Genomic DNA, 14735 nt, shown 5'->3' on the forward strand with positions numbered 1-14735 from the left:
TTTAGAATATTATTTCAAATATAACACATGATTTTGTTGTAGGCAACCAATAATACTTCTTTGTAATTGTGTGATTTTATTTAAAAATTAAATGACCACTTCTACACTGATCCTATCTCTCCACATGGTGCCTTTTCATGTGTTTATTCAACGCCCCCTTTTCTTTACCTTTGTATAAACACATCTTACACTGATACCACTTAGCATCCTCAGCATCCAAATGACGGGCATTTACATGTCTATCCAAAACCCACTTTTCCTTAGCCTTGTATGAACACTCTTTGCACTCATGCCATTTAATACTTTGTTCCTCCACATGCCACCTATTTACATGCCTTCTTAAATTAGAACGCAGTGTAGTTACATATGCACACTTTTCACACTCAAAACGTTTATTATTGTGTTTACCCAAGTGCAGTACATTTATGTGCCTTCTTAAATTCCCCCCCATTTTAGTTTTATATGGACACTTGTGGCATACATACCATTTAATTTCGCCTTCACCCACATGGCGCGCAGTCACGTGACTTTTTAACTCACCACTAGTTTTAGTTTTATGTGGACATTTGTTGCATTCATAGCATTTTATATCATGTTTATGTGAATGACACGCATTTACGTGATTCCGTAACTCATTCTTTCTTTGACTCTTATATGGACACTGCTCACATTTGTGCCATTTAATGTCTTGTTCATCCACATGTTGCGCCACTATGTGGTAGTTTAAACGGTCGCTCTGTTTAGCTTTATATTGGCACTTGTGGCATTTGTACCATTTAATATCGTCTCCGCTTGCGTGGTGCAGGTTTATGTGTCTTTTTAAATTCGAGTTTTGTTTAGCTTTGTATGGACACTGTTGGCACTCATACCATTTAATATGTTGTTCATCCAAATGTTGTCTCCTTGTGTGCATTTTCAAAGCACCGCTTCTTTTAGTTTTGTATGAACAGCAGCTGCATTTGTACCACTTTACGTCATTTTCGCCCAAATGCCGTGAAATTATGTGTCTTTTTAAGTCACCATTTCTCTTAGCTTTATATGGGCACATTTTGCATTCATACCATTTAATGTCGTGTTCATTGGAATGCCACGAGATTATGTGTCTTTTTAAATTAAAGCTTCTTTTAGCTTTGTATGGGCACTTTTTGCATTCATACCATTCAGTGTTATGTACGTTTACGTTTTTTAACACTTGTAGTGTAGTGAAATTCGTTGTTACACGATTTTTGTCATTTTCCACACATGTTGCACTATGTTGAAGCCACTTAAGTGGAAAATGTGTCTCATAGTTGCACTTTTCACAAGCATAATTTTGCACAACATATTCATCCATAAGCAAAGTGTTGTTTTTTCTTTTAATGCTATGAAATTGGACAATGTGTTGTTTAAAAAGAATTGTCAGTTGTGTTTGGTAGTTACAATCTTGGCAAAGATAAGTCTCGATGGTGCTGTTTTCACAGTCAAAACGTAGCAGTGAGGTATGACGTCGAACGTGGTTGATTAGCAGAAATAGTGACGTTGTAAAGTACGGACAAGTGCCACAGTTATGGACAATGTTGGTGGAGGACTTGACATATACAGCCTTTTCTGAGTATTCCAGAAGAGACATTGTTGTCAACCTAATGTCATAAGGATTTTATTATTCTTATTATTATTGTTATATACTGGGTCGTTTCTTACCTCGTGATCTCGTGAGGAAACTGTAACAGTTAGCAGGTCACGAATTGTATGGACTATTAATAGTGTGTGAACAACATAACCTCAAAAACTGTTCACAAATGGAAATTATTCTTCAGTTTTTTTTTTTTAAGTTAATGTGGACGATTTTATAGCACAATTTTTCGTTTGTTCATTTTCTTTATTTTTTCAATGTTCCTTTGGATTTTACAATTTTTCGTTTATTTAATTTTTCAAATTTTCAATTTTTGATTTTTCAATTCTTCGATTTTCCAATTTTTCAAATTTTTTCCAAAAAAATTCGTTTCGTTTATGATGAACACGATTATGATGATCTCGTGTGACAGTAAAAATTGTTGCATAATTTTAAACTTTAAAAATACAAAATGTTGGACATATTTCTGATATTTTATATTCGATATAGTTGAAAGAAAACTATATATGTATGTATATTAGTATATTTAAAAAAAGCCAAAGATGAAGCCCCACCCACCCACCCCGATCTCAATTGTCATTAATTTTTCATTCGTTCCCTACAAAAATTTCCCGTTTTAAACATGTTTTCAGTTTACTGAGGAGACGATTTGCTGCGTGGTTAATTGTGGCTTTCGATGTATAAACATAAACAATTGAAGTTAAGCATATACTAATAATATATTTTTACTCAGAGGCGAGGGAAGATCTGTCTAAATACCTTTAAACCAATTTTTTGCGTATAAAAAAGAAAGTCTTGCAGGCGCCTAGTGTTTTTTTTAATATAAAAAAATTGTGTTTTGTTTTAAAAATTTAAAAATCGACCAATCAAAACACCAACAAATCGAAAAATCAAAAAACTGAAAAATCGAAATATGTAAGATTTAAAAATTCGCAATATTTTGAAAAATCGAATAAGTAAAAAATAATAAAAAATAGAAAGTCGAAAGATATAAAAAATTAAAAATCGCAATACATATTAAAAAATACAAAGATCGAGAAATCGAAACAACAAAAAAGTGAAAAATCTAAAATCTAAAAATTCGAAAAATTGAAAATTTGAGATATCGAAAAACTGAGAAATCGAGAAATCGAAATCTAAAAATTGAAAAATCGCGAAATCGAACCATCAAAAGATCGAGAAGTCGAAATATCGAAACATTCAGAAATGGAAGTGGCTAAAAATCGAAAAATGGGCAAATTTTGAACTTAAAAAAAAACGATAAACCGAAAAAATGAAAAATCGAAACATCGAAAAACTGAAAAATTAATTCCGAAAAATTGAAAAACCGAAAAATCTAAAAATGAGAAGGCGAAAAATTAAAAGAAAACCATTAAATCGAAAAGCAAAAAATCGGAATATCGAAAAAATCAAAAATTAATTCTGAAAAAGTGGAAAATCTAAAAACGAAAAGATAAAAAATCGAACGATTGAGAAATCGAACGATTGAGAAATCGAAACGACAAAAAAGAAAAAGTCTAAAATTTAAAAATTCGAAAAATCGCAAATTTAAAAAATTGGGCAATCAAGAAACATCAACAAATCGAAAAATCAAAAAACCGAAAAATCGAAAAATGTAAGATTTAAAAAGTCGCAATATTTCGAAAAATCAAATAAGTAAAGAATCAAAAAAACAAAACTGAAAAATCTAAAAATGAAAAAATCGAAATACATATTGAAAAATCCCAAAACTTAAACATTGAAAACTTGAGAAATCGAGAAATCGGAAGGTGAAAAATCGGAATATCGAAAAAATGAAAAATTAATTCTGAAAAATTGGAAAATCTAAAAACGAAAAGATTAAAAAATCGAACGATTGAGAAATCGAAACGACAAAAAAGAAAAAGTCTAAAATTTAAAAATTTGAAAAATCGCAAATTTAAAAAATTGGGCAATCAAGAAACATCAACAAATCGAAAAATCAAAAAACCGAAAAATCGAAAAATGTAAGATTTAAAAAGTTGCAATATTTCGAAAAATCGAATAAGTAAAGAATCAAAAAAACAAAACTGAAAAATCTAAAAATTAAAAAATCGAAATACATATTGAAAAATCCCAAAACTTAAACATTGAAAATTTGAGAAATCGAGAAATCGGAAGACGAAAAATCAAAAAGTCGATTAATCGAGTAATTGAGAAATCGAAAAATCCAAAAATTGAAAAATTGGAAAATCGAAATCGAAAAATTGAAAAATCGCGAATCGAAAATCAAAATATCGAGAAGTCGAAAGCACTTCCATTTCTCAATATCGAGATATTGAGAAATGGAAGTGCTTAAAAATCGAAAAATTGGAAAATACAAAAGCTGAGAAGTCGAAAAATTGAAAAATCCAAAATTTAGAAAATCGAGAAATTAAAAAAATCGAAAAGGCAAGAAGTCAAAAAATTGAAAAATGGAAAAATCAAGAAATTCAAAATTTAAAAAATTGGAAAATTGAAGAATCGAAAAACTGAAAACTCGAGAAACTGTAAAATTCCAAAACTGAAATGACGAAAAATCGAAAAATTGGAAAAACAAAAAGTCGAAAATTCGAAAAATCGGAAAACCGAGAAACCGAAAAATCCAAAATTGAAAAAACTGGAAAACTGAAGAATCGAAAAACTGAAAACTCGAGAAATTGAAAAATTCCGAAACTGAAATGACGAAAAATTGGGAAATCAAATTATCAAGAAATCGAACAACCGAAGAATGGGAACATCGGAATACCCACAAATCGAGAAAAAAAATTAACAAAATTAACAAAATGAAAAAACTGAAATTCGACAAATCAGAACAACCAAAAATTGAAAAATCCAAAAATTGAAAAAATTCCAAAATTGAAATGTTGAAAAATCGGCAAGTCGAAACATTTTTAAAATCCAAAAACTGAAATCTTAAGAAATGGAATTAAAAAATCGTAAAACTGAAAAATCAAAAATTTGAAAATTCGAAAAATATAAATATCGAAGATCTGAAAAACGGAAAAATTGAAGAGTACGAAAAATCGAAAAGTATAAAATTTAAAACATTGAAAAATTAAAAGATCGAAAAATCGAAGAATCGGTAAATCGAAAAATTGCTAAATCCAAAAGCCGAGAAGTCGAAAAATTGAAAAACAGAGAAATAAAAAAAATTAAAATTTTTAGAAATCGGAAAATTGAAGAATCGAGAATTGAAAAATCGAGAAAATGTAAAATTCCAAAACTGAAATGACAAAAAATTGGAAAATCGAAAAAATGAAAAATCGCGAAATCGAAACATCAAAAGATCGAGAAGTCGAGAGATCGAAAAATTGAGAAATGGAAGTGGCTAAAAATCGAAATATGGGAAAATTTGTAATTGGAAAATTTTAACGATAAACCGAAAAAATGAAGAATCGAAACATCGAAAAAGTGAAAAATTAATTTCGAAAAATTGAAAAATCGAAAAATCTAAACACAAGAAGGCAAAAAATCGAAAGATTGTGAAATCGAAACAACAAAAAAGTGAAAAATCTAAAAATTAAAAAATCGAAATACATATTGAAAAATCCCAAAACTTAAACATTGAAAATTTGAGAAATCGAGAAATCGGAAAGACGAAAAATCAAAAAGTCGATTAATCGAGGAATTGAGAAATCGAAAAATCCAAAAATTTAGAAACGCCAAAAATTGAAAAGTTGGAAAATCGAAATCGAAAAATTGAAAAATCGCGAAATCGAAATTCGAAATATCGAGAAGTCGAAAGATCGAAAAACTGAGAAGTGGAAGTGCCTAAAAATCGAAAAATTGGAAAATACAAAAGCTGAAAAATCAAAAAATTGAAAAATCCAAAATTTAGAAAATCGAAAAATTAAAAAAATCGAAAAGCCAAGAAGTCAAAAATTTGAAAAATGGATAAAATCAAGAAATTCAAAATTTAGAAAATTGGAAAATTGAAGAATCGAAAAACTGACAACTCGAGAAACTGTAAAATTCCAAAACTGAAATGATAAAAAATTCGAAAAACGAAAAATTGGAAAATCAAAAAGTCGAAAAGCGAAAATTCGAAAAATCGGAAAACCGGGAAACCGAAAAATCCAAAATTGAAAAAATTGGAAAACTGAAGAATCTAAAAACTGAAAACTCGAGAAATTGAAAAATTCCGAAACTGAAATGACGAAAAATTGGGAAATCCAATTATCAAGAAATCGAACAATCGAAAAATGGAAACATCGGAATACCCAGAAATCGAGAAAAAAAAATATAAAATCGACAAAATGAAAAAACTGAAATTCGAAAAATCAGAACATCCAAAAATTGAAAAATTCCCAAAATTGAAATGTTGAAAAATCGGAAAGTCGAAACATTTTTAAAATCCAAAAACTGAAATCTTAATGAATGGAATTAAAAAATTGTAAAGATGAAAACGTTGAAAAATGTAAGATTTAAAAACTTGCAAAATTTTGAAAAATCGGAAAATACAAAAATCGAGAAATTCAGACACTGAAAAGTACAAAAATTTGGAAACGCCAAAAATTGAAAAATTGAAAATCAAAAAATTGGAAACTCGAATAATCGAAAAACTGAGAAATCGGGAAATGGAAATCGAAAAATTTAAAAAACGCGAAATCAAAACATTGAGATATCGAAATAGTTACAAGATAAAAAATGGGAAAATTCAAAATGGAAAAACTTAAACTCAAAAACCTGATAAATCGAAAATTGAAAAATCAAAATATCGAAAAACTGACAAATTAATTTCGAAAAACTGAAAAATCGAAAAATCAAAAAACGAGAAGGCAATAAATGCAAAGATTGAGAAATCGAAACAACAAAAAAGTGAAAAACCTAAAATATAAAAATTCGAAAAATTGAAAATTTAAAAATCGACCAATCAAAACATCAACAAATCGAAAAATCAAAAAACTGAAAAATCGAAAAATGTAAGATTTAAAAAGTCGCAATATTTTGAAAAATTGAATAAGTAAAAAATAATAACAAAAATAGAAAGTCGAAAAATCTAAAAAATTAAAAATCGCAATACATATTAAAAAATACAAAGATCGAGAAATCGAAACAACAAAAAAGTGAAAAATCTAAAATCTAAAAATTCGAAAAATTGAAAATTTGAAATATCGAAAAATAGAAATCGAGAAATCGAAATCTAAAAATTTAAAAATCGCGAAATCGAACCATCAAAAGATCGAGAAGTCGAAATATCGAAACATTCAGAAATGGAAGTGGCTAAAAATGGAAAAATGGGCAAATTTTGAACTTAAAAAAAAACGGTAAACCGAAAAAATGAAAAATCGAAACATCGAAAAACTGAAAAATTAATTCCGAAAAATTGAAAAACCGAAAAATCTAAAAATGAGAAGGCGAAAAATTAAAAGAAAACCATTAAATCGAAAAGCGAAAAATCGGAATATCGAAAAAATCAAAAATTAATTCTGAAAAAGTGGAAAATCTAAAAACGAAAAGATAAAAAATCGAACGATTGAGAAATCGAAACGACAAAAAAGAAAAAGTCTAAAATTTAAAAATTCGAAAAATCGCAAATTTAAAAAATTGGGCAATCAAGAAACATCAACAAATCGAAAAATCAAAAAACCGAAAAATCGAAAAATGTAAGATTTAAAAAGTCGCAATATTTCGAAAAATCAAATAAGTAAAGAATCAAAAAAACAAAACTGAAAAATCTAAAAATGAAAAAATCGAAATACATATTGAAAAATCCCAAAACTGAAACATTGAAAATTTGAGAAATCGAGAAATCGGAAGGTGAAAAATCGGAATATCAAAAAAATGAAAAATTAATTCTGAAAAAGTGGAAAATCTAAAAACGAAAAAATTAAAAAATCGAACGATTGAGAAATCGAAACGACAAAAAAGAAAAAGTCTAAAATTTAAAAATTTGAAAAATCGCAAATTTAAAAAATTGGGCAATCAAGAAACATCAACAAATCGAAAAATCAAAAAACCGAAAAATCGAAAAATGTAAGATTTAAAAAGTCGCAATATTTCGAAAAATCAAATAAGTAAAGAATCAAAAAAACAAAACTGAAAAATCTAAAAATGAAAAAATCGAAATACATATTGAAAAATCCCAAAACTTAAACATTGAAAATTTGAGAAATCGAGAAATCGGAAGGTGAAAAATCGGAATATCAAAAAAATGAAAAATTAATTCTGAAAAAGTGGAAAATCTAAAAACGAAAAGATTAAAAAATCGAACGATTGAGAAATCGAAACGACAAAAAAGAAAAAGTCTAAAATTTAAAAATTTGAAAAATCGCAAATTTAAAAAATTGGGCAATCAAGAAACATCAACAAATCGAAAAATCAAAAAACCGAAAAATCGAAAAATGTAAGATTTAAAAAGTCGCAATATTTCGAAAAATCGAATAAGTAAAGAATCAAAAAAACAAAACTGAAAAATCTAAAAATTAAAAAATCGAAATACATATTGAAAAATCCCAAAACTTAAACATTGAAAATTTGAGAAATCAAGAAATCGGAAGGCGAAAAATCAAAAATTCGATTAATCGAGAAATTGAGAAATCGAAAAATGCAAAAATTGAAAAATTGGAAAATCGAAATCGAAAAATTGAAAAATCGCGAATCGAAAATCAAAAGATCGAGAAGTCGAAAGATCGAAATATTGAGAAATGGAAGTGCCTAAAAATCGAAAAATTGGAAAATACAAAAGCTGAGAAGTCGAAAAATTGAAAAATCCAAAATTTAGAAAATCGAGAAATTAAAAAAATCGAAAAGGCAAGAAGTCAAAAAATTGAAAAATGGAAAAATCAAGAAATTCAAAATTTAAAAAATTGGAAAATTGAAGAATCGAAAAACTGAAAACTCGAGAAACTGTAAAATTCCAAAACTGAAATGACGAAAAATCGGAAAATCAAAAAATTGGAAAACCGAAAAGTTGAAAAGCCGAAAATTCGAAAAATCGGAAAACCGAGAAACCGAAAAATCCAAAATTGAAAAAATTGAAAAACTGAAAAATCGAAAAGTACGAAAAATCGAAAAGTGTAAAATTTAAAACATTGAAAAATTAGAAGATCGAAAAATCGAAGAATCGGGAAATCGAATCTTCAAAAAATCTAAAAATTGAAAGATATGAAACTTAAAAACCGAAAAATTGCTAAATCCAAAAGCCGAGAAGTCGAAAAATTGAAAAACAGAAATAAAAAAAATTAAAAATTTTACAAATCGGAAAATTGATTAATGTTTTTTTCTGAAATGAAAAAAAAATTGGAAAATCGAAAAACCGAAAAGATGAATTATCGAAAAACTGCGAAATCGTAAAATCGAAATCGAAAAATTGAAAAATCGCGAAATCGAAATATGGGAAAATTTATAATTAGAAAATTTTAACGATAAACCGAAAGAATGAAAAGCCGAAACATCGAAAAACGGAAAAATTAATTTCGAAAAATTGAAAAATCGAAAAATCTAAACACAAGAAGGCAAAAAATCGAGAGATTGTGAAATCGAAACCACAAAAAAGTGAAAAATCTAAAATTTTAAAATTCGAATAAAAAAAAATCGTGCATTCAAAACGTCAACAAATCGAAAAATCAAAAAACTGAAAAATCGAAAAATGTAAGATTTAAAAAGTCGCAATATTTTGAAAAATTGGATAAGCAAAAAATCAATGGAATTTTTGTACAATGTAAAATGTACCTGCCTCTTACTTGTCAGTTTGACAAATCTTAAATATTTATCACTATTTTGACACAAAATTTTTGCAATGTCAATATCACTATTGTTCTAACCTATTGCAAAATAGTCGCCTTTAGACTAGAAAAATTCACACAGTAATCTGTCATACTAACTTTGACAGTTCCCGTTTTTTCTGAAGCCAACTGTACCTAATAAATAACATATAAATAGTGTTGTAAAAGTGAAATATTTCAGTTGAAATATTTCAAATAAATGATATATTTCACACCTTTCATAAATTTCATTAAACTTATTTCAAATTTCCCGCTCACATCTGCAGACATAACCTAAGTCCTGATTCAGTGTTGCCAACTCGGGGGATTTTCCCCGAAATTTAAGGGATATTTTTCGATTTCGGAAAAATCTAGGGGCAAAACTTCTTTAGGGGATTTTTTAGGGGCTTTTGTAAACATCCAGGCCTGAACGCAATAGAATGTGTAGTCGTGTTGACTGATGATAATAATAAAAAGTAGTGGGTCCTCTACATAAAATTATCGGAAACAAAAACTGACAAGTGACAATTGATTTGACAGTTTACACACCGAAAACTGCTGGGCAAACACACAATACACTTCTAATGTAGCAAAGGCAAATTAGTGTCAGTAATATTCATATTACTCATATACTTACAATTTATATTGGCAAAACACTTTTTCTATATTGTATTTAGGGAGTTTTTAGGCTAATTTGGGGGATTCTTTAGACGGGTTTAGGGGGAAAGTGATCAACAAGGTTGGCAACACTGTCCTAAATGCACTTTACTTGTCAAAGGTGCAGTAAAAAGGTAAAAGGTTTTCAAGTTTTTTTTAATTTCTGTAGTATGATTTATGAATTTGCATGTTACGTGCAATACGTTGCGAGAATATATTCTTTTTAATTGTCGATTTTAATAAGTTATTAGTTACAAGCTCTTTAAAGTAACAAAAGTAGTTTTGGCCTCTCACGGAAAATATCTTGCCAAAAGTGAGGTTAAAATAGCTTTCACAAAACCTCGTTGTTTCACACGCATTGAGTAAAAAGTGAGGTTAAAATATCTTTCACGTGAAATGAAATGGTTCATGAAATATTTCAAACACAAATCAGTAATAAAAAAGAGTCTTGCAGGCGCCTAGTGTTTTTTTTAATATAAAAAAATCTTCGGGGCCTCTTGTGTTTTGTTTTTAAAATACTTACCTCGTTTATTTATAACTTTTAAAAAATCTTAGGGGCTCCTAGCGTTATTTATTTAAATATGTGATGTTTCGTTTTTGAAGGAGACATCAAAATATTGTCAAAACCTAAAAATGAAAAATCGGGAATTTTAAAAATCTAAAAAATCCGAAAATCCAAGAATTAGAATATCGAATAGATGAAAATGTTGAAAAATGTAAGATTTAAAAACTCGCAAAATTTTGAAAAATCGAAAAATCGGAAAATAAAAAAATCGATTAATCGAGAAATTGAGACACCGAAAAGTACAAAAATTAGGAACGCCAAAAATTGAAAAATTGAAAAATCAAAAAAATTGGAAACTCGAATAATCGCAAACTGAGAAATCGAAATAGTTACAAGATCAAAAATGGGAAAATTCAAAATGGAAAAATTTAAACTTAAAAACCTGATAAATCGAAAACTGAAAAATCAAAATATCGAAAAACTGACATATTAATTGCGAAAAACTGAAAAATCGAAAAATCTAAAAACGAGAAGGCAAAAATCCGAAGATTGAGAAATCGAAACAACAAAAAAACTGAAAAATCTAAAATATAAAAATTCGAAAAATTGAAAATTTGAGAAATCGAAAAACTGAGAAATCGAGAAATCGGAAAGACGAAAAATCGAAAAGTCGAAAAATGAAAAAATCTATTAAACCAGAAATTGGGAAATAGCAAAAAAAAATTAGAAACGCCAAAAACTGAAAAATTGAAAAATCGAAAAATTTAAATACATAAATCCTAAAACTGAAACGTTGAAAAATTGGAAAATCGAAAAATCGAAAAGATGAATTATCGAAAAGCTGAGAAATCGAGAAATCTAAATCTAAAACTTGAAAAATCGAAATATCGAAACATTGGGAAATGGAAGTGGCTAAAAATCGAAAAATGGGGAAATTCAAAATTGAAAATTTTGAACTAAAAAAAAAAACGATAAACCGAAAAAATGAAAAATCGAAACATTGTAAAAAGATTGGAAAATCTAAAAACGATAAGGTAAAAAATCGAACGATTGAGAAATGGAAACAACAAAAAAGAAAAAATCTAAAATTTAAAAATTCGAAAAATCAAAAATTTTAAAAATCGAGCAATCAAGAAACATCAACAAATCAAAAAATCAAAAAACTGAAAAATCGAAAAATGTAAGATTTAAAAAGTCGCAATATTTTGAAAAGTCGAAAAATGAAAAAATCTATTAAACCAGAAATTGGGAAATAGCAAAAAAAAATTAGAAACGCCAAAAACTGAAAAATTGAAAAATCGAAAAATTTAAATACATAAATCCTAAAACTGAAACGTTGAAAAATTGGAAAATCGAAAAATCGAAAAGATGAATTATCGAAAAGCTGAGAAATCGAGAAATCTAAATCTAAAACTTGAAAAATCGAAATATCGAAACATTGGGAAATGGAAGTGGCTAAAAATCGAAAAATAGGGAAATTCAAAATTGAAAATTTTGAACTAAAAAAAAAACGATAAACCGAAAAAATGAAAAATCGAAACATTGTAAAAAGATTGGAAAATCTAAAAACGATAAGGTAAAAAATCGAACGATTGAGAAATGGAAACAACAAAAAAGAAAAAATCTAAAATTTAAAAATTCGAAAAATCAAAAATTTTAAAAATCGAGCAATCAAGAAACATCAACAAATCAAAAAATCAAAAAACTGAAAAATCGAAAAATGTAAGATTTAAAAAGTCGCAATATTTTGAAAAGTCGAATAAGTAAAAAATCAAAAAAACAAAGTCGAAAAATCTAAAAATTTAAAAATCGAAATACATATTGAAAAATCCCAAAACTTAAACATTGAATATTTGAGAAATCGAGAAATCGGAAAGACGAAGAATCAAAAAGTCGATTAATCGAGAAATTGAGAAATCGAAAAATCCAAAAATTTAGAAACGCCAAAAATTGAAAAATTGGAAAATCGAAATCGAAAAATTGAAAAATCGCGAAATCGAAAATCAAAGTATCGAGAAGTCGAAAAATCGAAAAATTGGAAAATACAAAAGCTGAGAAGTCGAAAAATTGAAAAATCCAAAATTTAGAAAATCGAAAAATTAAAAAAATCGAAAAGGCAAGAAGTCAAAAAATTGAAAAATGTATAAATCAAGAAATTCAAAATTTAAAAAATTGGAAAATTGAAGAATCGAAAAACTGAAAACTCGAGAAACTGTAAAATTGCAAAACTGAAATGACGAAAAATCGGAAAATCAAAAAATTGGAAAACCAAAAAGTCGAAAAGCCGAAAATTCGAAAAATCGGAAAACCGAGAAACCGAAAAATCCAAAATTAAAAAATTGGAAAATTGAAGAATCGAAAAACTGAAAACTCGAGAAATTGAAAAATTCCGAAACGGAAATGAAATTGGGAAATCAAATTGTCAAGAAATCGAACAATCGAAGAATGAAAACATCGGAATACCCACATATCGAAAAAAATAATAAAATCGACAAAATGAAAAACCTGAAATTCGAAAAATCAGAACATCCAAAAATTGAAAAATTCAAAAATTGAAATGTCGAAAAATCGGAAAGTCGAAACAGTTTTAAAATCCAAAAACTGAAATCTTAAAGAATGGAATTCAAAAATCGTAAAATTGAAAAATCGAAAAATCAATAAACTGAAATATCAAAAATTTGAAAATTCGAAAAACATAAATATCGAAGATCTGAAAAACTGAAAAATCGAAAAGTACGAAAAATCGAAAAGTGTAAAATTTAAAACATTGAAAAATTAAAAGATCGAAAAATCGAAGAATCGGAAAATTGAATCTTCAAAAAATCTAAAAGTTGAAAGATATGAAACTTAAAAATCGAAAAATTGCTAAATCCAAAAGCCGAGAAGTCGAAAAATTGAAAAACAGAGAAATAAAAAATATTAAAAATTTTAAAAATCCGAAAATTGAAGAATCCAGAAATTGAAAAATCGAGAAAATGTAAAATTCCAAAACTGAAATGACAAAAAATTGGAAAATCGAAAAACCCAAAAGATGAATTATCGAAAACTGAGAAATCGTAAAATCGAAATCGAAAAATTGAAAAATCGCGAAATCGAAAATCAAAATACCGAGAAGTCGAAAGATCGAAAAATTGAGAAATGGAAGTGGCTAAAAATCGAAATATGGGAAAATTTATAATTGTAAAATTTTAACGATAAACCGAAAAATGAAAAATCGAAAAATCTAAACACAAGAAGGCAAAAAATCGAATGATTGTGAAATCGAAACAACAAAAAAGTGAAAAATCTAAAATGTAAAAATTCGAAAAAAAAAAATCGTGCATTCAGAACGTCAACAAATCGAAAAATCAAAAAACTGAAAAATCGAAAAATGTAAGATTTAAAAAGTCGCCATATTTCAGTTGAAATATTCATGTATTTCATACCTTTCAGAAATTTCATTAAACTTATTTCAAATTTCCCGCTCACATCTGCAGACATAACCCAAGTCCTGATTCAGTGTTGCCAACTCGGGGGATTTTCCCAGAAATTTAACGGATATTTTTGGATTTCGGAAAAATCTAGGGCCAAAACTTCTTTAGGGGATTTTTTAGAGAGTTTTGTAAACATCCAGGCCTGAACGCAAAAAAATGTGTAGTCGTGTTGACTGATGATAATAATAATAGGTAGTGAGCCCTCTACGTAAAATTATCGGAAACAAAAACTGACAAGTGACAGTTGATTTGACAGTTTACACTCGGACAACTGCTGGGCAAACACAAAAAACACTTCTAATGTAACAAAGGCAAAGTAGTGTCAGTAATATTCATATTACTCATATACTTACAATTTATATGGGCAAAATACTTTTTCTATTTTGTATTTAGGGAGTTTTTAGGCTAATCTGGGGGATTTTTTAGACGGGTTTAGGGGGGAAGTGATCAACAAGGTTGGCAGCATTGTCCTGAATACGTTTACTTGTCAAAGGTGCAGTAAAAAGGTAAAAGGTTATTAAGTTTTTTTTTAGTTTTGTATTATGATTTATAAATTTGCATGTTACGTGCAATACGTTGCGAGAATAATTTTCTTTTAATTGTCGATTTTAATAAGTTATTAGTTGCTAGCTCTTTAAAGTAACAAAGTAGTTTTGGCCTCTCACGGAAAATATCTTGCCAAAAGTGAGGTTAAAATGTGAAAGCTATTTTAACCTCACTTTTGGCAAGATATTTTCACGTGAAATGAAATGGTTCATGAAATATTTCAAACACAAATCAGT

The 14735-nt window shown here is 27.8% G+C and overlaps 1 protein-coding gene across 1 annotated transcript; it reads right to left on the minus strand.

Annotated features, from left to right (window-relative positions):
* Positions 1–1760, minus strand: LOC135130195 (zinc finger Y-chromosomal protein 2-like). Its single transcript, XM_064057550.1, has 2 exons — positions 1681–1760; positions 1–1619 (listed from the first exon to the last, which is right to left on the minus strand). Exon 2 carries the CDS (start codon positions 1607–1609, stop codon positions 113–115), a length of 1497 nt encoding a protein of 498 aa, XP_063913620.1. The 5' UTR covers positions 1610–1619; positions 1681–1760; the 3' UTR covers positions 1–112.
* Between the last annotated feature and the right edge of the window lie 12975 nt (positions 1761–14735).

This window comes from Zophobas morio, unplaced genomic scaffold, assembly GCF_036711695.1.
Source record: "Zophobas morio isolate AGI-343-1 ecotype UQ-CSIRO unplaced genomic scaffold, CSIRO_AGI_Zmor_V1 ptg000017l, whole genome shotgun sequence".
Classification (NCBI taxonomy): Eukaryota; Metazoa; Arthropoda; class Insecta; order Coleoptera; family Tenebrionidae; genus Zophobas; species Zophobas morio.